Raw genomic sequence first — 24,859 nt, forward strand, 5'->3', positions numbered from 1 at the left:
GGGTGAGATGGTATCTCATTGTAGTTTTGATTTGCATCTTTCTTACTGTGATTGTGAGCATTTCTTCATGTGTTTGTTGGCCATCAGAATATCTTTCTCTTTGAAAAGTCTTTTCCATGTCTTTTTTCCAGTGAGAATGACAGTCCCACCAAAAGCATGTCTACATGTTTAATGTAATTGCAATACAGATACCGAATTCATTTTTCAAAGAGATTGAAAAAGCTATTGGCAAGTTTATTTGGAAAGGAAAAAGAACTCAAATAAGCAAAGCACTTTTGACAAACGAGAATGAAGTGGGAGGCATAGTACTTACTGGTCTCAGAACATACTGCTGTTGTTGTTAGGTGCTGTCAAGTCTCATACAACTCATAGCAACTCTACAAACAGATCTTAACCTTGTCCTATCCTGTGCCATCCTCACACCTCCTGACACACCTTTAGCCCATTGCAGCAATCACTTTGGCATTCCACCTGGTTGAGTCTTACACTCCTTCAGTGACCCTCTACTGTTCCAATCATCATGTCCCTCTCCACGGAATATCCCCTCCTAACAACATGCCTGAAGTATGTAAGCAGAAGCCTCATCATCTTTGCCTCCAAAGAGCCTCTGGCTGTACCCTCTCCAAGACATATTTGTTCTTTTGGCAGTCCATGGAATGTTTGGTGCTCTTCTCAACACCACAACTCAAAGAGGCATCAATTCTTCTGTCATCTCTTCATTGCAGATGACATAACCTTGCTTGCTAAAAGTGAGGAGGACTTGAGTCACTTGTTGCAGAGAATCAAAGAATGCAACCATCAATTTGGATTGCATGTCATTATAAAAAAAGACAAAGATTCTTACCACTGGACCCATAGACAACAACATTATGGTAGATGAAGAAGAGATTGAAACTGTTAGCAAATTCATCTGTCTTGGATCCACAGTTAACACCCTTGGTACCAGCAGTCAGGAAATTAGGAGACATACTGCATTGGGAACTAAAATGCTTCTGACTCAGGTCCCAATCTTTTGGATCACTTGCTGTGCATCTAAGAGCTGGATAAAACCTGCTACATAGCTATAATAGCCAAAACAGCATGGTACTGGTACAGTGTCAGGCACATAGACCAATGGAACATATTCGAGAACCCAGAAATTAATCCATGTATCTATGGTCAGCTTCTATTCGACAAGGAAACCAAGCCTATAAAATAAGGAAACGACAACCCTCTTCAACAAATGGTGCTGACAAAATGGGACTACTACCTGCAGAAACTGAAACAGTCTGCATACCTCTCATTATACACAAAAATCAATTCAAAGTGGATCAGAGACCTAAGGGTAAAGTCCAAAACCATCAAGATTGTAGGAGACAAAGTGAAACCAAGCTAAGAATATTAGCACGTGGTATAAAAAAGCTGACAAATACTGCCAGAAATACACAGCCAGGAGAGGATAAAATTGATGAGTGGGATCTTTCAAAGATTAAATTCCTGTGCACATAAAAATCTTTTTCCAACAGGGTGTAAAGAAAACCTACTGACTGGGAAAAAACATCTCAGACAAGGATCTCATAACAAGTTTACCTAATCCTACAGGACCTGCACAAGAAGAAGACTGATAACCCAATTACATAATTGTTAAAAGACATGGAAAGACTTCTCATTTTTATTTTGCTAATTTAAAATTGTACTTTGCTCACATATTTATGTATATAGCAGCCCCACTTTTACCATTGTGTATTCTTTTTGAAACCATTTTTTATAACTTTTAATATTTTTATTCTTTTAGTTTTATTTGTACTTTGCTTTTGTTCTATAAATGTCAGTGAAATAGTAGAACCACATTGCCCCCCATCTCTGTCATTGCATATATAATAAAAGAATTAAGCCTTTTCTAGTTTACCAAGCTAATTCGTTTCCACTTCAACCAATCATACACATTTTCAAAAAATTGTCATTTATTGAGTAATCGAGCACTAAAACAAGAAAAAGGTAAACAACCCATTTGCAAAATGGGCACAGGATATGTATAGACACTTCACCATGGAAACATTCAGATGGAGATGGCAGACAAACACATGAAAAAATATTCAGAATCTCTGGCACTCAGACATGCAAATAAAAACAACTATGAGATATCATCTTACCCCAGTAACAGTAACAAAGGTCAACAAACAATCAGACAACAAATGCTGCTGGGTAGGAGTGCAAAATGGTACAGCCACTATGAAAGGTGGTATAGCGCTTTCTCAAAAAGTTGGAAATAGAAATACCATTTGACCGAACAGTTTCACAACTAGGAATTTACCCTAAAGAAACCATCCAAACAGATAGAGGCACACCAAATGTTTATTGCATTGTTCACAATAGCAAAGAGATGGAAGCAACCCAAGCTCCCCTCAACAAATGAATGGATAGAAAAACTGGTATATTCACACAATAGAATACTATGCAGCACTGAAAAACAAGGAATTCTTAAAATGTTATACAACATTGGTGACTCTGGAGAATGTTACGCTAAGTGGAATATCTCATTCGCAAAAGGGCAAATTATTGTATAACACTTCTGTTATAAAACAGGACCAGCATGGGAGTTTGGGAGAAACCAAGAAAAGAGGGGATAAATAATGAACACTGCCTTGGAACAGATGAAGGAATGGACTGTTTTAAAGGAATATATGATTAGCCATTATTTGTATGACAACAGTCCAGATTATGAGGTACATAACAAAGTGGACTCGCTGGGAGAGGGAGAAAATTATGCAAAATGAATGAATTTTTTTTTTTTAGTAAATTGGAGGGGGAGTAGGGAGAAAAATGTGCAACAATGAGTAAAAATCCAACATTTCTGTAAGAAAATCACCAAAAAAGTCATTAATTATAAAATCAAAGGGTTTTGAATCTTCATGTTTTCTTCCTATTTGAAACTTTCACATTATTTTGTTTGTAGTTTTAAAATACCACATTTCTATCCACTAAATTAATATATCCCCCTTTTGTTTTTCAGTATGTGCAACGTATAGAGAAACAGTTGCTTTTGTATGCCTACTGGATAGGCTTAGGAATTTTGTCTTCTGTTGGGCTTGGAACAGGGCTGCACACCTTTCTGCTTTATTTGGTAAGAACAACTTTCTTTTAAAAAGCATGATTGAAACCTTTTTCTGTCTTTTAATGAGTACTGTCTTCAAAAGTTAAATTTCTGAGATTTTTAATTACCTCCATATTTTGGAAGCATTGTAATCATTAAACCATTACTTTGATTTAGAATTTTGTTAATTTTTTCCTTTTGGGTTGAGAATTTAAAAAGAAAGGGGGGGAAGACCCTTAGGCAAATGAGTGTGTTTACTTAAATTTCTTCCTTGAGAAGTTTGGTTTTTTAATTCTAGCTCTTAGAGTAGCAGTTCTGTTGCTTGTACATTGTGAAATTAATAGTTAAAAGTTATTTAAATGTAAAAAATGTCCACAGAATGTTTAGAATGAATTTGGGTGGCTTACTTTTTTGCTAATCAACAACAAAGTACTTTCAGGGTAAAAGTGTCTTTCATCACACCTTCAAACAACATGAATACACTTAAATAATTATTTTTGGATTCTTACTGAAGGTAATTTATGATCTTAAGTATATAGAACTAAATTTTTAAAAAATCCATTTGAAACAAAGCATACATAGTCTTCCTTCTTATAAATTATAGTTTTTAAAAAATACGATGACTAAAAATAGATTTTCCTTTGCATAGTCACAATTATATTAAAATGTCAGGGCCAGGACTGTGTTGTGGCAAGCAGGAGGTGAAGGCCTTTAAATAGGTGCTCATTCTCAGTATGTACCTGTGGAATGAATGTCCCTTTAAATTTTGCTCCCTACGTACCTCACTTGTTTTATGTTAGTCTTTTTTTTTTTTTTTTTTTTTGAGAGAAACCAAATATATCCCTCTCTTTAATTATTAACAAATACAAGCAGCAGAGAGGGTCAGCTGGTCTCTGCTGCCCCCTGAGGAAAGCCAGAGCACAAAGCCGGGCCTCTGGCCTTTCTCCAACTGTAGTGGCTTGTGTAGTTCTTCCATAAAGATAAGCCTTCCTGCCCATCTTCGGTCATCCCAACTCCCCAGTCAGGATGGGAGGCACATGATTGCTGGCGTCTTTTTTTTTTAATTATTATTTTTTATGTGTGTACTGTCAAATCGGACCTGACTGGTACAGAAGGAGATTGTTCCTTCTTCAGCAGAGCATCTGATGTATTTAAACTGTGCATCTCTGTGATTGCAGTGCAGCTTCTTGCCACTAGGCCACCAGAGCTCGCCTTATGTTAGTCTTGATCGTAGATAATGTATTGAGAGCAATTTCATATTAGCTTTGTTGATTGCTGATGATGAGGCCTCTCTCCTGTATTTCTTTTCAAGGAGGGAAGTCCAACGTTTTAGGGTGTAAGTCTCTAATAAATCTAACTTTTTTTACCTTCACTTCTCACCCTGTTTTTTTTTTCTTCTCATTTCCTTATACTAACAATAAGTGTTTAGACGCACTAAAGTCTGCTCTCCCAAGAAAAAATAAAATTGCTGTATACTGCAAAAAAAAGTCTTGATGATGAAAAGATTATTATCCTGGTTCCACTGATACCCAGTAGGGAATTTAGGCGCATACAAATAAGGCATTTTTGTGAAATTAGTGTGAAGGTAAAATTGAAGTCACTGGTCTGTAATTTAGTTACTTCAGCACTTGATTAGAGTGAAGTTTGGTGGAATGTGGTTAGTTAACCTTTTTATGATTTTACTATTTTAGAAGAGGTTATAAAAGGAATGTTTGAAGGAGAATGCCTTGGTTTCATTGCACTCTGAATTGCCCAGAACTCACCCACTGCTGTTGAGTCCATTCTGATTTAGCCACTGTGTAGAGTTAAACTACTCTATATGGTGAGTAGGACTACCTATAGAGTCTTCAGTTCTACTATGGAGCAACTGATGAGTTTGAATAGAACGTAATAGTGTGTTAATTTGTTAGTGTATTGTAGTTTATACGTACCTAGAAAGGGAAACTTCTAATTTTTAATTTAAAAGGGAATATTTTAATTATTGCAATATAGATGAGACCAGATCCAACTGGAATGATGTTAACAATGATTAGATTAGGAAGAAAACGAAAATGTCTAAAGGACTAGGAATACTTTAAAAAAAACAAAAACCAATAAACCAACTAACAACAAACAGTAGACTTTTAAATAGAATTTTTTTTTATTTAATATGAATACTGTATCTATTTGTCTTCCCTCTGTTAAATCCTGAGCCAATCATTTTTCCTAGGCTTCCTGGGGAGGTTCAGGGAAAAGAGACATACAAGATAGGTGATATGGGGAGCTCTGGTGGCCTAGTGGCAAGAAGCTGTACTGCAATCCCAGAGGTTCACGGTTCGAATCCACCAGATGCTCTGCTGAGGAAGGAGGGACAATCTCTTCCTGTACCAGTCAGATCCTATTTGATGGTACACGCACACACACAAATAATAAAATAAAATTAAAAAAAAAAAAAAAGATAGGTGATATACAAGAAAAATCTATGGGAGTTAGAGATGGCTTCTTTATTTGGCAGAGAGAATGAGAAAGACTACAATCAGTCACAAGAAGCCCATGGTCTGTTATAGGGCAAAGCCCAAAATGGTCTAAGACAAGCACTGCTGCTTTAGAAAATTATTCATGTGTTAACCAGTGATGAGAATCCCAAAAGCAATCCCAGACCCAGAACCAGCCACTCAGATTGTGGCAGCCAAACCCCAATAACTTTGCTGCTATGTCAGTGTCCCTAAAGATAGCACGGTTTGGAAGCTGTGACTAGGGATAAATGAATTTGGGGAGCATGAGACTGTCAAGCTGCAGCATCTGTCATTGTCTGCATTGTGATTTGAGTGAAAATTCTCTAATCATACTTGTTTCTCATTCAGTCATTCATACATGAACATTAATTACAATTAGTTAATTATGTTTTATCAACTCCATATAACTTAGTAAGTCTATTCATTTTAACTTCCCTTACCTTCCTTTCTCCCTCCTTTGTAACTGTCCAAGAATGATTCTATGTAGCAGTCTTACCTTAACTTTTTATAATTGTGATTTTAAACAATAATTTTCCTTTTGTGACTGATTTATATCACTTAGCATAATTTCCTCTAGATTTAGCAGTTATGTAGCATTAAGCAAATTACCATTTCTTAGTGTTGCATAAAACTCCATTGTGTGAGTATGCCATAGTTTTTTCCATTGATGGACACTTGGATTACTTCTATCTCTATGCTATTGTAAATAATAAAATAACCCAGACCCCTATGCAGGTTTGAGACTGTCCTATGCCACAGGCTTGATGTTAGGAAGTCAGTGGCCTTCTGGGAGAATGGTGTTACCTGAGTAAGAAGATTACAGGGCAGTCTCAGATCCTGTCATATGCAATTCTGTGAGATTCCTGACAATTTGTTAGGAGTCTGAAGTTGAAAACCCAGACTCCAACACAGGTTTGAGACTGTCCCACAAACTTAATGTTAGAAGAGGACATGGTATTAGAGCCATTATTGACAATGTCAGAAGGATCTTGACAGAAACCAGAGTACCAGAGGAATGTTGATCTGTGTTTCATTGACTGTGCAAAAACGTTTGACTGTGGATCACAAAAATTGTGACTAACCTTGAGGAAAATGGGAATCCCAGAACACTTGATTGTGCTTATGCAAAACCTATGCTTGGACAAGGAAGCAGTACTCAGAGCAAGTTAACACTGCATGGTTCAAAATCAGGAAAGGAGTGCATCATTCTTGTCACTGGCTTGAGAACAGTGATAATTTGGTAGTTCTCAAACCCAAATATCTTTAAAAGAAAAATGTTAGATACTGTCTGTGCTGGAATACTGGCTGCTAGCTAGGGAAGAAGAAATGAAGGAAAAATAGATGGTGTCCTTCACCTCAAGCAAAAGTACTTAATTGAATTTCTAGATTTGGTTTATCTATTAATTTATATGGTAACAGATGTCATCCAAAAGGCCTTTAATTCCCTAAAACCCTAAGTATAATATTATGTGTTATTTTTCTGACAAAAAAAAAAACAAAAAAACAAACCAACCCTGTTGGATTTAATAGATTGTCTAAAGACCCTGACCTATTAAAAGTTAAGAAACCCTTTTCTAGAATTCTTTTTCTATATATAGATATATTGGGTTGCCACTAGGTGGCAATGCTCATATTATTCTATCTTCTGTTTGCAGGTTCTAATCTTAGGGAATGGAGCTCTGGTGGCCTGAATGGAGAAACTGCTGCAAGCTCAAAGGCATGCAGTTCTAATCCACCAGCAGCTCTGCAGGAGGATAGGCAGTCTCCTCCTGTGCGATTTACTGCCTCTAAAAACTAACTGGAGGATCAGCCCTGGGTCATTTCTGACTTGATGGCACACAACAACAACAAAACAATCTTAGGGAGTTCCGGTGGCCTGTGGCTAAGGAATTTTGTTGCCAATCCTAAGTTCTCTTCCGTGGGAGAAAGATGGACAGTCTCCTTCCATGCAGTTTATAGCCTCTAAAACCTCACTGGAGGGTCAGCTATGAGTTAGTTCTGAGTTGATTCTGGATACAAGGAACACTGGTGTTATAGTGTGTAAAGTCTTGGACTGCTAACTAACACACTGCCAGTTTGAATCCACTAGCCACTCTGAGGGAGAGGAGATAGGCAGTCTGTAAAGATTTACAGCTTCAGAAGCCCAATGAAAGGTTGTTAGGAGTCAGAACTGACTCCAAGGCAGTGGATGGGTGTTGTTTTGTTTTTTAATGTGAAGGAGCCCTGTTGGTGGTGTGATAAAGCATTCATCTGCCAGCTGATCCAGAGAAGGGTGTGACAATCTGCTTTCATAGTGATTGAAGCCTTATAGGCTTATACAGGAAACGCTAGTGTAGTAGGGTCACTCTGAGTTGAACTTGATTCAGTGGCAAAAGGTTGGTTGTGGATAAGTGCTTTTGAGTGGAGTACAACTCATAGCAACCCTATGAACGGTGGATCTGAACTCTGTCCTATCCTGTACCGTCTTTCCTGACACATTAGAGCCCACTTGTGGCAGTCATCATGTCAGTCCACTTGGTTGAGGGTCTTTCTCTCCTTCACTAATCCTCCACCCTTCCAAGCATCATGTCCCTCTCTAAGGAATAGCCCATCCTAGTAACATGCCTGAATTATGTGAGGGGAAGCCTCATCATTCTTGCCTCCAAAGAGCACTCGGACGGCACCCTCTTCGAAATATATTTATTCTTTTGGCAATCCATGGGAAGTTCAGTGCTCTTCTCCCACACCATAACCAAAGGCATCAATGCTTCTGTCATCTCTATTCATTGTCCAGCTCTCAGCTGCATAGCAAATGATTGAAAAAACCATGGCCTGAATCAGACACACCTGAGTCCTCAAACTGACATCATTAATCCTCAGTAATTTGGAGAGGTCTCTAACTGCAGATTTTCTCAGTACCATACCTCTGATTTCCTGACTGCTGGTACCAAGGATGTTAATTGTACATCCAAGTAAGGTGAAGCTATTGACAGATTCAGACTTTTCTCAAGCTGCATAGGAATCAGATTGACTACATCTGTGCAAGAAATCATTGGGGAAGCTCAATAGCTACAGTCAAAACTAAAGTGAGGTCAGGGTCAGACTGTGGGTCAGACTATCAATTACTAATATGCAAGTTCCAATTTAGGCCAAAGAAAATTATAATAAGTCCACAAGAACCAAGATATAATCTTGAGTGTATTCCATCTGTGTTTCAAGGTCATTTTAGGAGTAGGTTTGAGGCGTTGAATGCCAGTGATCAAAGACTGGATGAGTTGTTGGAGTATATCAAGGATATCATTTACAAACACAAAGGAAAAAGAAAAAACCAAAATGGATGACTGAAAATTGCTCTAGAGCAATGAGAAGCCAAAACAAAGGAAAAATATGCTGAAGTAAAAGAGTAATGGGCCCATCTACAAACGAATGGGTAGAGAAGCTCTGGTATAGCCACACAATGGAATACTACGCTGCATTGAAAACCAAGGAACTCGTGAAACATTATGCAAAATGGATGACCCTGGAGGACATTACGCTGAGTGAAATATGTCACAAAAGGGCATATATTTAATAGGGCCACTGTTGTAAAGCGGGACTGACATTGGGGTTGAGGGAAGACAGAAAAGGAGGGGATGAATGAAGTATACTGCATTGAAACAGATTAGGGAGAGAACTGTTTAAAAGGGATATATGATTAGGTATTATTGTCATGACAGGAGTCCAGAATGAAGGATGCACAGTGAAGTGGACTTACGAGGAGGGATTACATAACAATGAAAGAGTTTTTCTTTAACTTTTCAAGGAGTAGAGTCAATTGGAGTGGCGGGGGTGGGCAGGGAGAAAAGTGCAGCAACAAACCCGAAGTCTCTGTAAACTTTCATTAAAATTAATTTTTAAAAAAAAGAAAAGAAAAAAAAAGTAATGGGTTGGTAGGTTGGTATTATGTATAGAAACACGTATGGAGCAAGGTCTCCCTAAAATCAAGCTATCAAATTGCTCTTCTTATCTTGGAGACATTGTACATTAATTTCATCTTTATTTATGACTATTAAAGACAAAGATATACATGTTAGTGAAAGTGGTAACTTTCTATTTTTTTTTTAAAGTATAATTTCCATTTTCAGATGAGTTGTTGTTGGTTTTTTCCCCCCATAGCTTTTAAAAAATCAAATCCTTGCATGGACCTTCGTGGTTGTGGGGCAGCACCTGCAGTTCTAAATCTGGGTGGAGGTGTTCTGTCCTTCCAGGATTCATGAGAACAATTCCCCAGCACCTTGCTGTGAATGGTACAACTCACAAAATAGTGGTTTCACGTGGAACTTTGGAAGTGCATATGTGTTGAAAACACTTGCTTCAGAAAGGTCACTGATGGCATCCTCTCCTAGATTTCAAATTATGACCTTCTTAATTGCCTTGTCTTGGGCACCTTGTGGGTGCAGTTTGTACCCCCTAGCATGTGGTTTCAGCTCTTTTTGGCATGAGCATTGTTTCTCTTTTGTCATCTTGTAGCAAGGACCTGAGAGAAGTGGTAACTTCCTTAGCCATATCCCACACATTCATTATTCAGCTAATTAGTGTAACAGTTATAATTTTTTCCCCTCCATTATGATGTACATTCACATTTAAGAAATAATTCTATGACATGTGAAATGGTATAATGCCATATTTGCTATCTTTACTTTCACTGTTTTTAAAAAATGAAATTCAAGACATGTAAGTGATTGAAATTAATTTTACTAAAGTTTTAAGCTTTTTTATTCTGTCATAGGCAAGACTAGAACATATATTATGGACTTAGATTCCTAATTCAAATCTATTAACTGTAGGTATTAGCAAAATTTTTGACTTTTGAACCTCAATTTTATTAACTGTAATCAAAGATGATGATAATAATAATGCCTGTCTTAATGGGGCTATTTGGAGGATTAAATACAATAATACATTCAACTGGGTGCATAATACTTGTGAAGTGTTCAATAAATGATACCAACACTATCATCACGTTTACCCTGACTGTTCCTTAGAATTTTGAATGACTGATTTTTCGATAATAAATCATCAACCTTTTCTTCAGTGGTACCTTTGTTTTGTTTTGTTTTGTTTTTTTTATGCACATCTATAATTATTTTTTTAATTTTTTTATTTATTTTTTTTCTATAATTATATTTTATTAATTTTCATAAACATTTACAGAGATTTTGGGCTTCCACTCATTCATTGTTGCACTATTCTCTCTACCCTCCTCCCAGTTTGTTCTTGTCCAAATGCCACAGTGCTTGTCAAAGCCAGTTCTGATTAATCTTCTTTGTCAGTGTATCCTTTGCCATTCCCTATCACTCCTCCCTGAGAGAGACTTCACCCTGAGTCATAAGGAAAAGGGGATGGCGTATTCTCTTAGCTCCTTCCTGCTGAAAAGGGACGCTGTGGGTTTCAGGGTGAAGATCTTCTCTCACTACTCTAAAGGGCCCCTTTGGCAGTAGGAAACACATAGACTATTATGGAGATTGATTTTGGAATTCAGATGCACTCTTATTGATTGTGCTTGGCTGTACATGTACATATCCTTGAAGATGTATCATGGGGGTGTTGCAACCTAGAAGACACAAATTTGACTAACAAGTTATAAGTACATGAGTCCAAAAATTATGGAAAAGTAAAAGAAAAGATTCTTTCATTGTTTTACAAACCCTCCCCCAGGTCCCCTCCACCATGCAGCCCTCGCTCTAGTCCCCTGTGATGACAGAAATACCCAGTTACATCTCTCTTTTAGACGGTTCTCTCCCTCCTCTGCTTCAGTGCAGTATACATTATTGAACCCATCTTATTCAGTGTCTCCCTAACCCCAAGGACAGTCCCATTCTACAACAGTGGCATCATGTAATATTTGTCCTTTTGTGACTGGGATATTTCACTCAGCATAATGTTCTCCAGAGTCAACCATTTTGAATAATATTGCATGAGTTCCTTGTTTTTCAATGCAGCATAGTATTCCATTGTGCGAATATACCACAGCTTCTCTAGCCATTCGTTTGTTGATGGGCACTTAGGTTGTTTCCAACTCCTTGCTATTGTGAACAAAGCTGCAATAAACATGGGTGTGCATATATCTGCTTGGATGTCAGTCAGTGGTACCTTTGTGTGGACTCAAACCTCTTAAGACTTTTGGTTACCAGTTAAATGTGTTAACCATTTATAGTACACCAATTGCTTCCTATGCATTTGAAAATTGGACAGTGTATAAGGGTGACAAGAGAAGAATTGATGCTTTTTGAGTCGTAGTGTTGGAAAAGAGTACTGAATAACCCTTAGACTGCCAAAAGAACAAACAGGTATGTCTTAGAGGAAGTGAAACCAGGATGCTCCTTAGAGGCAAAGATAGTGGAACTTCATCTCACATGCTTGAGCATTTTTGTGGTACCAGTCCTTGGAAAAAGGGTATCATGCTAGAAAATGATCAGAGAAAGAGAGGAAGGCCCTTAACAAAATGGATTAACACAGTGACTGTATAGTGGTTTCAACCACAGCAAAGGTGGTGAGAATGGCACAGGATAGGGCAAGGGATAATACAATAGCTTATATTGTTAAGGTCCACCGAATCAGGTATCCCTATTGCTCTGACTTACTATTTCTATAGATAGATCAACAGCTAAAAATAATCTTGCATTAACTGGTTGGGTGATTGCTGTTGTTATTATTTTGTGTGTGTGTACCATCAAATCAGATCTGACTGGTACAGGATGAAATTGTCCCTCCTTCTCCAGCAGAGCATCTGGTGGATTCGAACTGCTCACCTCAGGGATTGCAGTGCAGCTTCTTGCAACTAGGCCACCAGATCTCACCACATTAACTGGCTTTTTAGAAGATTAAACACATTGTAAGCACTCTCTTATATTTGGATATTATTTCCAGAAATCTATTCAGAGGTTTATATTATTTTTAGTATGTGAAGCAAGTGTCCTTTAAGAAGATCTAGCACGTGAATGGTCTAGGAATGTTTATTTACTCTTTAAAGAGTTACTCTAGTGGAACTTTGACCACGATAAAAACGATAATGTTTACACAAACAGACTATAGTTTTTATTGACTTCTTTGATGCATATTTGTGCAACCTTTGTTAATGACTCTACATTTTTACCATCAAAACAATCTCATCTCAGGGTTCAGCAGACTTTTTATAAAGAACCAGTAGTTTTACAGAATGTACAGTCTGTTGCAACTATTTAGCTTTGTCAGTGAAACTTGAAAGTGATCATAGGAAGTATGTGAATGAAATAAAACTATTAGCATAAACAGCTTCCTAGATTTGATTTGATCATAGCCATAGTTTGCCAGCCCCTCTCGAACTCACTGGATAATAATATTTCAAAAGTATTTAGAACATGAAAGCCTTCATTAATTAGCTATCTTTTGAGGGTTTTATACTTTGTGCTTTTGATTCAGTTGTTCTTGTTTTCAAGAAACATTGGCTGGCTTAACATGATGCTTTGGAAGTAGCTGTCCATGTGTTTGAATTTGATGCGAACGCATCAAGGAAAAAAAATAGCTTTTCATGAAGAGAAAATTAGTAGAATTTCTTTGAAATGAGCTACCTAATTACATAAGTATTTCGTTATAATTTCACAGATCAATTATATTAAGTTATTAAATAATTATTATTTTAATCTTGGGGCCATATTGGGGAAATAAGAAATTGTAGTTTAGGTTGACGCTATAAACAAATGAAAGAAAGTTATGAGGTGCTTTCAATAACCATCTTGTAATGATTCCCCTTTACTCTAAAACTGTGATTCACAAGGTTATAGATAACCTTACAGAAAAACAAGGACTTCAGTACTTGATGAGAAATTTATATAAACATGCTGTTTATATACGTATATTCATCAAGTTACAAGACATAAAGATGATTAAAGAGCCATTTGTAGGATTTATATGCCAGTATGTTGTTAAATATGGAGTCATGACCCGTGCCTGACCCTCCAGTGGATTTTCACAGACAGTAAATTACATGGAAGGTGATTAGTCCTCTTTCTCCTGTGAAACAGCTAGTGGATTAGAACCATGTGCATTTGAGTTGGCAGCGCAACACCTTAACCACCAAGCCATCAGCACTGCCTTACATGGCTTAGTGATTTATAAAGTCTATTCTGTTTAATGCTTACAGAAAATTAATCCATTGATTCATACAGTGTAATAAATGTACAGCTTTTGACACTAGGTGGAGCAGTTTCCTGGAGAAAAACTTAACAAAACCTATCCTTTCCAAATAAGCCCAGCTTCTAGACAAAGAACTCCAAAGAAAAACATCCAGCGACATTTTATAATATTAATATGCTCCTGAATTTTTATAAGTAGAAGACTTGAGTGTATTCTTTAAGCAACTTTTGTTCTTTGGCTTGTATTTTAACACTAGATTTCCTTTTCCTAGGTGAATCAAAGATCTTGAAGGTTCTTCACAGTTTTAAGCATTAGAATTGCCCTGCCAGACTTAATGGGTGATGGATGTAGTTTTTTGCATCTCTCGCTATGGTTCTGATACTCTGAATTTTGGCTATTTATTGCTCAAAGTAAATGTTATATATTAGCCATATGAATGTGTAATGAAATGAAATAATTTCACTGACAGATAATGTATAGTAATTCGTCTTTTAAAATTGTTAACTTCATTGTCATTTCTCATAACTTCTTCATTGCTCACTTAGCTGTCCCTTCTTAAGGACAATCCTATACACACACACACACACACACACACACACAAAATGGAAAGAAATGGCAAAAGTAAGATTTTTATATTGCTTGGTAGTGTTCTCTGTAGATGTAATGACTGATGTAGGTAGAAACATGAAGTGACTCAGGCCTCTTGTAAAAAGGTCAATGGGCCCATCTTAGAAAAGGTTTATTTGCTTTTTGTTTGATGAAAGCAACTCTTATAAACATCACCACATCAAAAGATGAAACAAGGGTCTCCAGGACATGGCTGAGTTTTAGCCAAGCAGCAGGGATATTCACAGACTGGATAACTTGCTGCCCTTAAGTCACTGTTTGTTTGTTGTTAGGTGCTGTCAAGTAAAGCTCATAGTGATCCTATGAACAATAGATTAGAATCCTGTCCTATCCTGTACTATCCTCAGAATCTCTTGATACATTCAAGGCCATTGCTGCAGTCACTGTGTCATTCCACCTTGTTGGGGGTCATCTTCTCCTTTACCATCCTCCACCTTTTCAAGCATAACATCCTTTTCCAATGAATAGCTTTTCCTAGAAACATGCCCAAAGTATATGAGACAAAGCTTCAACATCTCTACCTCCCGGGAGCACTCTGCCTGCACCTTCTCTAAGTTTGTTCTTTTGGCAGTCCAGGGGATATTCAAGACTTCTCCAGCACTGCAGTTCAAAGACATCAGTTCTTCTGTCATCCTTCTGATTATTAAATCAGTAATCATCAATAAAGAAAGTCACTGTTTATTGATCTGTAATTAAATGAAAGCTAAGAGCAATTTGTATAGCTTATATCTATTCTCTTAGGCCTAATTTTTAAATATTTATGCTGACGTTGATTTTTTCTTATTTTTTTAAAGGGCTGTCTCCTTAAATTTATACTTTATCTGTTTCCCAAAGATAAGTCAGTTTGTGAGCAGAAGTTACTTAGAAACGTGAAATATATAATATTTACTAGGTTCAGTGTATTCAAAATTTATTTCAAAGATAATACCTTTTTTAAAACTTGGAACATGAACTAATACGAGATTTGTTTTGGTTAGTACTTTTATGTGCATAGTGTTTTACTGTGTAAGTCTCAGATTCTTGTCCTATAACCTAGACAAGACAGGCATCATTAGACTTTTTGTCACATAAGAAAGTTGAAATGGAAGTTAAATCAGTTCCACTGAGTGAAACCCATATTTATGCCTGTTACTACTTTTTATATAAAATACTGTATCTTACTAATGCTAGAGACTTAATTTATGAACTTTAGATCTTCTCCAGAAAGATATAAACACTAGCGATATTTTTCAGTGACCACAATAACAATAGCTTTAAGCTCTAATTTTCTAGAATTATTTGCTACAGATTATAATCATAGAGCAGTTTCTCAACTTTGGGGTAGGGGGAAAGAGCAGTGAGAAGAATTTGAGGAGTAGAATTCCTGTGTTTGCAAAAGGGTTTCTAAAGTCTCTAAAAGTTAAACTAAAAGACAACAAAGGTTTTGCAAGTCATACAGACAACCATTTCTCATCTGCACTGTGAAACCATTTGTTTATCACCCAGATATTCCTAATGAATCACATTCCAGACTAACCACTAACTCCCTTTTGTTCCTCAGTGAAGGAGTATGGCAAACAAATGGTTTCCCAGTGAATCAGCACAGACTTCTTGATTTTATTACCTTTGCCCTAAACTTTCCAGACAAAACTAATTGGAAATTTTGCCTTTGGGGATCTCACTTGACTTCTGTGTATAGATGATGGATTAGGCTATGAATTGATGTTACAGATGTTGTGCAAACAACTCTAATCTTTAGGAATGTTTTATCAGTTTGACGGAGCCCTCCTAGAGTGGAATTTCTGTCTGTCCCTCTTCATCTTATTTGATGAAGCTTGATAAATTCTTCATCTTATTTAATGAAGAAGCCAATTTAGGTCCATAATTAAATAATATGACAATTTTAGGCTTTTTGAAATAATGTTTCGGGGCCCTAGAATACACTGAGCTGGATCCCATTCTTTTTCTGGTCTCAGGACTTTATTTTTAACTGTATTTTATGTTGAAAGATAGACATGAATTGAACTTTCAGTCTTTTTGAAAGCTGCAAAGTATGTAAAGAAGGAATATAGGAAATCAATAGCTGCTCTCAAATAAACTTACTCCACAGCAGTTGGTTTGAGTTTGGTTGAGTCTTATGCACTCACTGCCACTGAGTTGATTTCCAAGTCATAGCAATATGCCATTGGGTTTCCAGGGCTGTAAAACTCAGTGAAAGATACCACAAGATAAAAGTAAATAACCCAATTGAAAAATGGGCACAGGATATGAGTAGAAACATCACCAAAGAAGACATTCAGATGGCCAACAAGCACTTGAAGAAATGTTCAAAATCCCTAGCTTTAAAAGAGATGCAAATCAAAACAACTATGAGATATCATCTCAGCCCAGTAAGAATAGCAGAATTTAACAGAATGGCAAACAACAAATGCTGGCAAGGTTGCAGAGAAACTGGAACCCTTATTCACTGTTGGTGGGAATCTAAAATGGGGCAACCACTATGGAAGGCAGTATGGCGCTTTCTCACAAAGTTGCAAATAGAAATACCATTTGACCCAGCAGTTCCACTACTGGGAATATACACTAAAGAAACCAGAACTGCTACCCAAGCATTGTGGCTTTGTTGACAACAGCAGAGTTGGAAACAACCCAGGTGCCCATCAACAAACGAATAGAGAAGCTCTAGTATATTCGCACACTGGAATACTATGCTGCATTGAAAAACAAGGAGCTCATGAAATATTATACCAAATGGGTGACCCAGAAGGACATTATGCTGAGTGAAATATCTCAGTGACAAAAGGACAAATAGTGCATAGTGCCAGGGTTGCGGGGAGATTGAGAAAGTGGATATAAATAATGTATACTGCTTTGTAACAGATGAGGGAGAGAACTGTTTAAAAAGGATGTATGATTAGGTATTATTGTCATGACAGGACTCCCGAATGAAAGCTACATAGTGGAGTGGACTTGGGAGGAAGGACTGTCTTAACAATGAAAGAATTTTTCTTTTACTTTTCAAAGAGAAGTGCGAATTTGGAGGGAGGGGTGATCAAGGAGAAAAGTGAGACAGTGAATGAATGGAAATCTAAAGTCTCTGTAAACGTTCTTAAAATTAATAATATTTTAAAAGAACAACCCTCAGGGAAGAGATGTCCATCTCGTTCCCATTGGACATCTGAGGAATTTAGACCACCAGAGTTGTGTAAACTTTTGGTTAGCAGCATAACAGACTATACCCCTATGACTCTTTGTTTGAGTTTAGTGGTCTGGTAAAGTCCTGGAAGCATAGTAAGTGTACTTGGATGCTAACTAAAATGATGATGGTTCAAACCTACCAGCTACTCTTTGGGTAGAAGAATGTGGGAGTTCGTTTTTCTAAAGAATACAGCCTTAGAAACTCTTCGTGTAAGTATGTTCATTATAGTTGTAAAATATCAGAATTGATTTGAGACAGTGCATTAGTAGTATATTACTATTTTTTTTTTATTTTATATTTTTTATTTTTTTGGTGAGTGTACCGTCAAATCAGATCTGACTGGTACAGGAGGAGATTGTCCCTCCTTTTCCCGGCAGAGCATCTGGTGGATTTGAACCTTGCGCCTCTGGGATTGTAGTTGCAGCTCCTTGCCACTAGGCCACCAGAGCTCCCCTTATATGATGCATTTTTACATAGACATCACATGCCCCTTCTACATTATCTTTATAAGTATGCTATAGCAACATTTTTATGGAGCTCTGGGGCCTGGTGGTAAGGAGCAGTGCTGCTATACCAAAGGTACCCGGTTTGAAATCATCAGCTACTCCATAGAAGAAAAATGAACAGTCTTTGCCCATGCAATTTAATGCCTCTGAAAACCCATTGGAGGGTCATCTATGAGTCATTTTTGTCTCAAAAGTAGACAACAGCAAAATTGACGAATTTGATAGAATAAGATGGGTCTGACTGGTTCCATACATCTATACCATCCTGCTGCCTCATTTAATGAGGACCTGGCACTGCAGAGTCATGAACATGTATGAGCAGCAGCCCCCACTTCGCACTGTACCAGCCAACTCTCACCTGTCTCTGGCAAGATGTACCTAGGTGAAGATCTCTTAGTTACAAGCAACTGTAGTGCTCTCAGGCCTGGTCACATACTGCCATGTTCATACATGCAATGTTCTTGCGATGGTCAATAACTCTGCTATGAACACTGGTGTACAAGTCTCCATTTGTGCCTCAGTTCTCATTTTCTCAAGGTACATTTCAAACAGTGGAATAACTGGGTCATATGCAATGTCTATGTTCAGCTTTTTGAGGAAACTCCAAATTGGCTTTTATAGTGGTTGTACCATTTTACACTCCCACCAACAGTGTATAAGAGTTCCTATCTCTCCACATCCTCCGACATTTATTACTTGCTGTACTGTTAAACTTTGCCACAGCTACTGGAGTGATGGTATCTCATTGTAGTTTTGTTTTGCATCTGCCAGTGATTTTGAACATTTTTTCATGTCTCTGTTGGCCATCGAAATGTTTTCTTCTGTGAAAACTCTTCATGTCTTTTACCCATTTTGTAATTGTGTTATCAGTCTTGTTCTTGTGGAAGCTCTGTAGGATTCTGTAAACTTCTGAAATGGTATTGCCAAATGTTTTTTCCCCTAAGTGGAATATGTATTTCTTTAATTCTCACAAGTACCCTAGGGAGCTCGGATGGCCTACTGGTAAGGAGTAGTCCTGCTATACTAAATGCATGCAGTTCAAATTCACCAGTTGCTGTACTAGGGAAAGATGAACACCCTCCCATGAGATTTACTGCCTCTGAAAACCAGATGGAAGTTCAACTATGAGTTAGGTATAGGTGCTGTAGATCTTTTATTATTCCAGGTTTAGAGATGAAGTTGAGAGTTCAAATGGTGCTTGACAGAGAACTTGAGTCATACCATCTGACTAAAAAGACTACTATTAGCTAATGTGCTATATACTTTACCTAAAAAAACAAAGCAAAACAGTGCGTAATACGCAAGTTGTATGGGAGGAGATTGTCCATCTTTCTCCCCAAAACAGTCAGTGGGTTTGATCTTTCCACCTTTGACATTGCAGTGAAACTAGGTAACTTAGGACACCAGAACTTTGTCTAAAGCATGCTTTATAGTTAATACTTATGCTATCATATTTATTACAGAACATGTTAAGATTATGTCAAGCTTTTAGTTCTTACATCTCCTGAGAATTTTGGAAATTGGTGTTTGATTTTTAATAGTATACTTTTACTTTTGGATGTATAGTATTCTGGAATTGGGGAAAACCTTTAAGATTCATCTTATTCCTTTTTCTTACAGTAGAGTAAGCTGAGAATAAGTAAGATTATGTGGTTTATTCAGTGTTACTTGTTTTCCTGTTTTCTGACTCTAAATTTATTATTCTTTCAGTAATTCCTAAGCCAAGCTACCTATTAAAATCTCTGAGAAAACATGTTTTTAAAAACACAAAATTCTAGATCTACTTTTTGAATCAATTTATTATTAGGAAACCTAGGAAATTTATTTTTTAGTCAAGCTTTCTAGATAATTTTTGTGTGCATATTTCTCTCTTGTATGTTTGAGTATATAACCACTGTGTTTAAACCCTTATCATACATCTGATTATTAATAATTTGAATTTATTTTATTAATTTTTAATATTTATGAATAAAATTACATGGCAGCACAGAAGTTCCCATAGGGGGAAAAAATTACTCAATGATTCTGGTTCTGTAGTTTTATTTTTGCTTTAAGACTTCTGGAAAAGTGAATGAGGTAGTTATTTTACCAACAGATTTGTAAGTAAGGAAAAAGAATGATAGTTTGAAATTGTGCCTGTTTCTGTAGGAGCATAGGAAATTGCTTTCAAATACATAGCAATCAAGGTATCACTGAAAGAGTATATATGCTGGTAACTCCTTTTTGTTAATATTTCTAATCAGTGTTTTTGTTTCGTAGGGTCCACACATAGCTTCTGTGACGTTAGCTGCTTATGAATGTAATTCAGTTAATTTCCCTGAACCACCCTACCCAGATCAGATTATTTGTCCAGATGAAGAGAGTATTGAAGGAGCTATTTCCTTGTGGAGCATCATCTCAAAAGTTAGGATTGAGGCCTGCATGTGGGTAAGATACGCACTTTCATATTTCTCTAAAGCTGTTCTTGCTATCTTGCTACTTTGTTGTGGTTTGAAATGGAATCTAAAGAGATACCTAAACAATAAATATTTCCTATATCCATGATTCATGAAGTCTTTTCCCTATTACTAAGGCTAAAGAAATTTCTCCTGAATAGTATTCAGACAGAAGGCATGAAACTAGAGGTATTATAGAAGCATGTTGCCAAGTAGACATAGCCAAGGAAAGTAATATAGAGGATATAACCATCCTATTATGTAAAATTTATTTCAGTATTGCGGTTCAAATCCATCAGGTGCTCTGCTGGAGAAGGAGGGGGCAATCTCCTCCTGTACCAGTCAGATCTGATTTGACGGTACATGTAAAAAATAATACAATAAAAATTAAAAAAAATTAGTATTTATTTATTCTTGATAAACACTTAAAAACCCATTAGTGTTGATTTGGGCTCATTGTGTTTCATTAAAGAGACATAGTGATGTAACTATTTTCATTTATTTGCATAAAAAGATTACTAGTTCTTGTTCCTTATTAGTATTAGGGGAAGCATGAGCAGAATTAATATATTAAAAAAAATTATCTAAGTAAAATCTTTTCCCCCCCCATTTCACTTAACACTTCCTTTTACCATAAGGAAACTTGTCATGAGTTTCAGTCTTCTGATTGCTTTCACAACTATTGAAAACTGACTTGACAGGTTTTGAGGGAAGTTGTGTTTTTAATAAAATGTGGCAATTAGTTTTTCTACATTTTATTGAAACAAATAAGCTTAATAAAATTAGAATTGTATAGTGGGCTCAGTATATTTTCACTAAACTTAGTCAAATAGTTTTTCCACAGGCAGAATTTTACTAATTGTATTCCAGTTCGTTTTGTTAAAACATGTTCCTCTGTTGTCTGCATTTTCTGTATGTAGCTGATACTTTTTTCATTGAGTCAAGAGTCAACTCATACCTGATCCTCCGGTGTTTAGAGGCTCTAAATTGTAGCAGATTACACTGCCCATCTTCTGTGAAGCTACTGTTAGGTTCATATCACCAGATAAGCACTGCATTTTAGTTGGCAGCACAATTCCCTATGAACTGCACCACTCAAGCAGCTTGTAGCTGATCTAGTTAGATCTAATGACTTGAGGGAGTTATGGTGGCCTTATGGGTAAGGAGTTGCATGGCCAATACCAACCCACAAGCATAATCAATGAAACACAGATAGACATGCCTCTGTTACTCCCTGCTTTCAGCCAAGATCCATCTTATATTAGCTACAATATCACTAGTACCACAACCCCTTCTAAATCCAGTCTGCACTTCTAGCACTTCTCTGATGTGCTGTTTCAGGTGTTTTTGGATAATCTTCAGCCGAATCTTGCTTGCATGTGATATTAATGATATTGTTTGATAATTTCCACACTCTGTAGGATCACCTTTCTTTGTAATGGGAACAAGGTCTTTTCCAGTCAGTTGGCCAAGTGATCTCATTTCTTGACAAACTTGGTGAGCACATCTAGGGAAGCATCTGTTAGTTGAAATATGTCAATTGGTATACCATCAATTTCTGGGGCCTTATTTTTTTGCCACTTCCTTCAAAGCAGCCTGAACTTCTTCTTTCATCACTATAGGCTCTTGCTCATATGTTGTTTCATGAAATTCTTCTGTGTCTGCCAATCTTTCCATCTTTTCATGGTTTCAGGATAATTTAATATTCTGCCAAAGCATCCTTAAGTATTGGATCTCGAAGTTTGAATTTCTTCTTCAGTTCCTTAAGCTTAATCTACAATACCCCAATTGTCTAAGGCTTCAGTATAGTGTCTTACTTAGTGTTGTACAGAACCAGGGTGAGGATTCAAACTCCAGTCTTTCAGGTTGAATAACATATGCTTTATCCCCACTATGTTGCATCATAAAATGCTTTTGTTGGCATAGAGAAGTTTAAATTTTATCTATTTAGTGTCACTGTATTGAGAACAGAACCTTACTTGAATATTTTGGGTTTTCCCTTAGGGTGTTGGTACGGCAATTGGAGAGCTGCCTCCATATTTCATGGCAAGAGCAGCTCGACTCTCAGGCGCTGAACCGGATGATGAAGAATATCAGGAATTTGAAGAGATGCTTGAACATGCAGAGACTGCACAAGTAAGAACAGTGGGGAAAAGAAATAGAATGCTTGAATTATCCATAAATGGGATTATGATTAAGGTTAAATTATCAGTAGTTACACTCACTAAAGAAGAAAGCAGCCCAAGTGGAAAAATGCAGTATGGCTTGGAATGCATTTGAAGAGCATACTTTTCAATGGACATTTCATGCTGTCATAAAATATGCAGCCATATAATATACTTAACATCTTCCTATTTTGAAAAATCATTCTATATAAATATTGGTGCAAATCTCTGATTTCCTTAAGGTGTTCAGAAATGCTGACATATAAAAGGAAATCTGGCAGTTCGAATACATCAGCTGCTCAGTGGGAGAAAAATTGGCAGTCTTCTCCTGTGTGATCAGCTGTGAGTCAATTCAGACTCAGTAACAAGTTTCACATGAATCTTGATTTTAGTATAGGTAACAGAGTTGATAAGAGAACATCCATTGCCAAAAACCAAGGTAAATTCTTGTCACCATTGTGTTTAAAAGTATTACCAAATAGCACTGCATGAGTAAATGGCAAATTGGGGAGGGGGTAAACTGGGTGGTTCTTAATTCCAGATATCCTTTATGCTATGGGTAAAAACTGTTTTCCAAACAAATTAGTATCATAAGCAAATTTAAAAAATGTTATTTTCCCTCTAGGAGTTTATGTCACATACATTTTTAAAGAGACACTACCCATTATTTGAGTCTAGAGATGGGGACACTAATCTCAGGAAGCTATCAACAAAATACACATACCTCTCTACCTCATTTAGAATAAATCTCTGTTCTCAGAATTTGATACATGTTGTATTTGTTATGAAACCACATAATGTGATTATTTCTGTAGTAACCATTTATCCTCCTAAAAGGTAGATGAAGGCCGATTAAGACTTAGTATGGAAACCTCCTTTGATTGAGATCTTTCTCCCACTATGCATCCCTCCCTGAACTTACTCTTCACTAGGAAAGATTTGAAACATATGCCTTTAGTTTCGCAGCACAACTCTTTACCACTAGGCCACCAGAACTGCCTTAAGAATCTCTAAGGGTAAGCTTTGTCATAGAAAGAGGATGTTTGGTAGTACCATCATATCTTGAGTGGAGATGAGTATCACCATCAACTTAAAGCCGATTATTTTGTGATAAGAGATCGGACATACCTTTACTTTCCAGCTTTTTCACCATTTCTAATATCAGCCATCCCCATGATAACTCAGGAAACACCATAAAGTTCATCAATCAGGATGACTTTAAATCAAGGTTTTTAATTTCTTCTTGGCCATGCTGTTAGACACAAGGAGTCTTCTGTCAAGTGTGCCTGCAGGCAGACGTTCTCTTGGCCTGACCCTGCTTGTGTAAGTGCCACAAGGCACCCAATTTGCCTAGCAAACCTAGAGAGAGTTGCTTAGCTTGCTCAAGAGCTGGAGGTGCTTTTCCCTGGTCTCTTGGTTCCTACTGCTCATACTGCTGCTGCTATTTCTCTGCCTGGTTACCCGCATTTATCATCAGTGTTAAACTGCAGGGAGGTTTTGATGCCTAGGAGTATACATCAGAAACGTCTTTTTCTATATGATAAACTTTTCAGAATGCAGGATTGTAAATAATGATCTGTAAGCTTATTAGAAGAGCTCTGGTAACTTGGTGTTAGAGAGTTGTGCTGCTCCCCCTAATATATGTCTCTCTGCTGGTTCAAATCCACCAGTGGGTCTGTAGGAGAAAGATGGATGGACTCCTCTCATGCGATTTACAGGCTTGAAAAGGCAATGCAAAGTCAACTATGAATTGATGCTGACTAAGAGCAATGAGCTTGCATTTCTTTTATAATTTTTTTAAATTTCAGTGATCATCTACAGAGTTTTTGGATTTCCATTCATTCATTGTTGCACTTTTCTTCCTGCTCCCCTCCCCCACTTTGCTCCTCTCCTTGAAAAGCAAAACAAAAACTCCTTCATTGGTACACAATCCCCCCCACACACACCCCACCTCCACCCCACCCCAAATGTACTCCATTCTGCAACCCTCATTCCGGACTCGTATGATAATCATAATGCCCTAAAATATATTACTTTTAAACTGTTCTCTCCCTCATCTGCTTCCATGCAGTAAACATAATTTATCTGGTTTTTCTCAGTCTTATCCCCACCCCTATGTCAGCCTCATTCTACAATAGTGGCACCATATAGAATTTGTCCTTTTGTGACTGAGATATTTCACTCAGCATAATGTCCTCCAGGGTCACCCATTTTGAATAATATTGCATGAGTTCCTTGTTTTTCAAT

General features: G+C 37.1%; 1 protein-coding gene across 3 annotated transcripts in view; it reads left to right on the forward strand.

The window, feature by feature from the left end:
• Positions 1 to 24,859, forward strand: part of VMP1 (vacuole membrane protein 1) — a 106,819-nt gene that overhangs the window by 33,716 nt on the left and 48,244 nt on the right. For 2 of the 3 annotated variants that reach the window (XM_006899442.1, XM_006899440.1), the window contains exons 4-6: positions 2,993 to 3,103; positions 20,272 to 20,439; positions 22,452 to 22,583. In XM_006899442.1, coding sequence (XP_006899504.1) covers positions 2,993 to 3,103; positions 20,272 to 20,439; positions 22,452 to 22,583 — 411 coding nt within the window. The remainder of the gene's footprint in view (positions 1 to 2,992; positions 3,104 to 20,271; positions 20,440 to 22,451; positions 22,584 to 24,859) is intronic. The other variant, XM_006899441.1, reaches the window with a different exon arrangement.

This window comes from Elephantulus edwardii, unplaced genomic scaffold (genome assembly GCF_000299155.1).
Source record: "Elephantulus edwardii isolate Elephantulus edwardi_28Jun2011 unplaced genomic scaffold, EleEdw1.0 scaffold00257, whole genome shotgun sequence".
Classification (NCBI taxonomy): Eukaryota; Metazoa; Chordata; class Mammalia; order Macroscelidea; family Macroscelididae; genus Elephantulus; species Elephantulus edwardii.